Here is a 1,769-nt window from a genome sequence, read left to right as displayed (position 1 = left end):
AAGACAGAAGAAGACAAAAACACCCATGGAATTCTGGTTGAAAATTACAATGAAGGTTACTCAGAGAGCTAGATTAGTTCAGACTACAACTCAAAATGTGACATGACCAGTATCACATATTAGTGGTGGATTTTTCTTTCTTTGATTATTTTTATCCATGTTGGTGTTTTTTTTTTTTTTTTTTTTTTACAGATGTGAGTATACAAGTGTATTTAAAATCCCGGTAAGCAGAAAGGCATCTGGGTTCAGCCCACATCGAAACCAGCTTGAATAGAAGCCAGTTGGTGTCCGGTAGTGGTACTGGTATCTCCAAACGCATGCAGTGCATTGGCGCCTCCCTCCCTGAATACATGCCAGCTGTGCGCCCCATTCATGCCCGTTGCGCCATTGTCCGGAGCATAGGCACGCTCAGTGTGGGTCCGCATCACAATAACCTGTGTGTTTATTGTGCACCGCGACAATACACGACACAATTGGCGATGCTTCGGCCCCCCTCGTCCCGTCTCCCTCTCACGCTCGCCCTGGCGCTCACCCTCTCGCTCTCTGACGCTGGCCTGTGACGGTCATCCTCGTGCACTTGCCTCTCTTCACTTGCCTTTTTGGCCTGCGCCCTTCTTCCTCGCTACCCCCTTGCAGCCCTCCATCATCTCTGTGTGACCACTGTGCTCACGCCAGCCTGCCCAACTGTAACTAATACGCATAGAGAGGCAAGGAGAGGGGAAACAGAGGGAGAAAAGGCGGGGAGAATCGCGCACGCACACACATGCACACAAGCCTTCCCAATTTGTTCAAATGTTTTGGGTAGTCATTCTATGGAAGCCTTGTATCTTTTTTGATAACTTGAAACAATGTTATTAGAGGTTTTTGGTCACGGGTGAGGAACCTGCAGCCATTGGGCGATATATGCCCCTTGTGAGCAATTAACGAGGCCCGCCGTGCATTTCTAAAAATAAGTAAACGCTCAGAGGAAGAAGAATAAAAAAAGCAAAAGATTAATGCAAATACTGGAATAAGTACAAAGAAAATGTACTTATTGCAATATTTTGTGTTAATTTTCGTAAGGTTGACCACCGCTGCTGTGGACAAAAATATCTATTTTAAAATTCCTCTCCTGGTTGAAAAATCAAATTTCCAAACCCAACAATTCAACTAACTCATGTAAACTGTCTTGCGTACAAATGAACACCCCAGTTCAGGCGTCCTAAATGACACAACTGCTTTTTTTTTTTTTTTTAACCATCTCAAATAAGCAAAGAAACTTTGTAACTCACCAGTGTAGGTCCAGCTCGTGTCCTCTAGAAAACAGAAGAGGGAGAACTTTCAACTTCAAGTTATTCAACTATGACAATCCCCCCCAAAAAAACGACTTCATCACGCTGATGGATTTTCACTGCTGCACTACAACTATTGTACCGAGCACCTCTTGGTAACATAACACGTGTAAAAATGCAAAACAACAACAACAACAAAAAAAAACTACCTCACCTCACCCAGCGTTGATTATTATGTTAATGAAATTCTTACCGGCAGCTGTCCAATGGAGGCCGGGCAGCAAAAGCAGCACAAAAGGAGCCACAGAGTCCATGATAGCCCTCCTTGCCCACACACACACACACACACACACACAACACACACACAATACAGCCAAACAAACGTACAAACAGCGGACGAAGGGATGAGGAGTGAAGTGAGAGAGCGAGGGGGACAGAAAGGGACACCGAGTGAGGGAGAGAGAGAGAGAGAGAGAGAGAGAGAGGGCGGAGGGGGGC

General features: G+C 45.4%; 1 protein-coding gene across 1 annotated transcript in view; it reads right to left on the bottom strand.

Annotated features, from left to right (window-relative positions):
* Positions 1-1,697, bottom strand: part of ca14 (carbonic anhydrase XIV) — a 13,767-nt gene extending 12,070 nt beyond the window's left edge. The window contains exons 1-2 of the mRNA XM_019881577.1: positions 1,525-1,697; positions 1,272-1,295 (exon numbers count right to left, since the gene is read on the bottom strand). Of these exons, the coding sequence (XP_019737136.1) occupies positions 1,272-1,295; positions 1,525-1,585 (85 nt within the window). The 5' untranslated portion in view covers positions 1,586-1,697. The remainder of the gene's footprint in view (positions 1-1,271; positions 1,296-1,524) is intronic.
* Between the last annotated feature and the right edge of the window lie 72 nt (positions 1,698-1,769).

This window comes from Hippocampus comes, unplaced genomic scaffold, assembly GCF_001891065.2.
Source record: "Hippocampus comes isolate QL1 unplaced genomic scaffold, H_comes_QL1_v1.1 scaffold227, whole genome shotgun sequence".
Classification (NCBI taxonomy): domain Eukaryota; kingdom Metazoa; phylum Chordata; class Actinopteri; order Syngnathiformes; family Syngnathidae; genus Hippocampus; species Hippocampus comes.
This window is presented reverse-complemented; position numbering and strand designations above follow the sequence as displayed.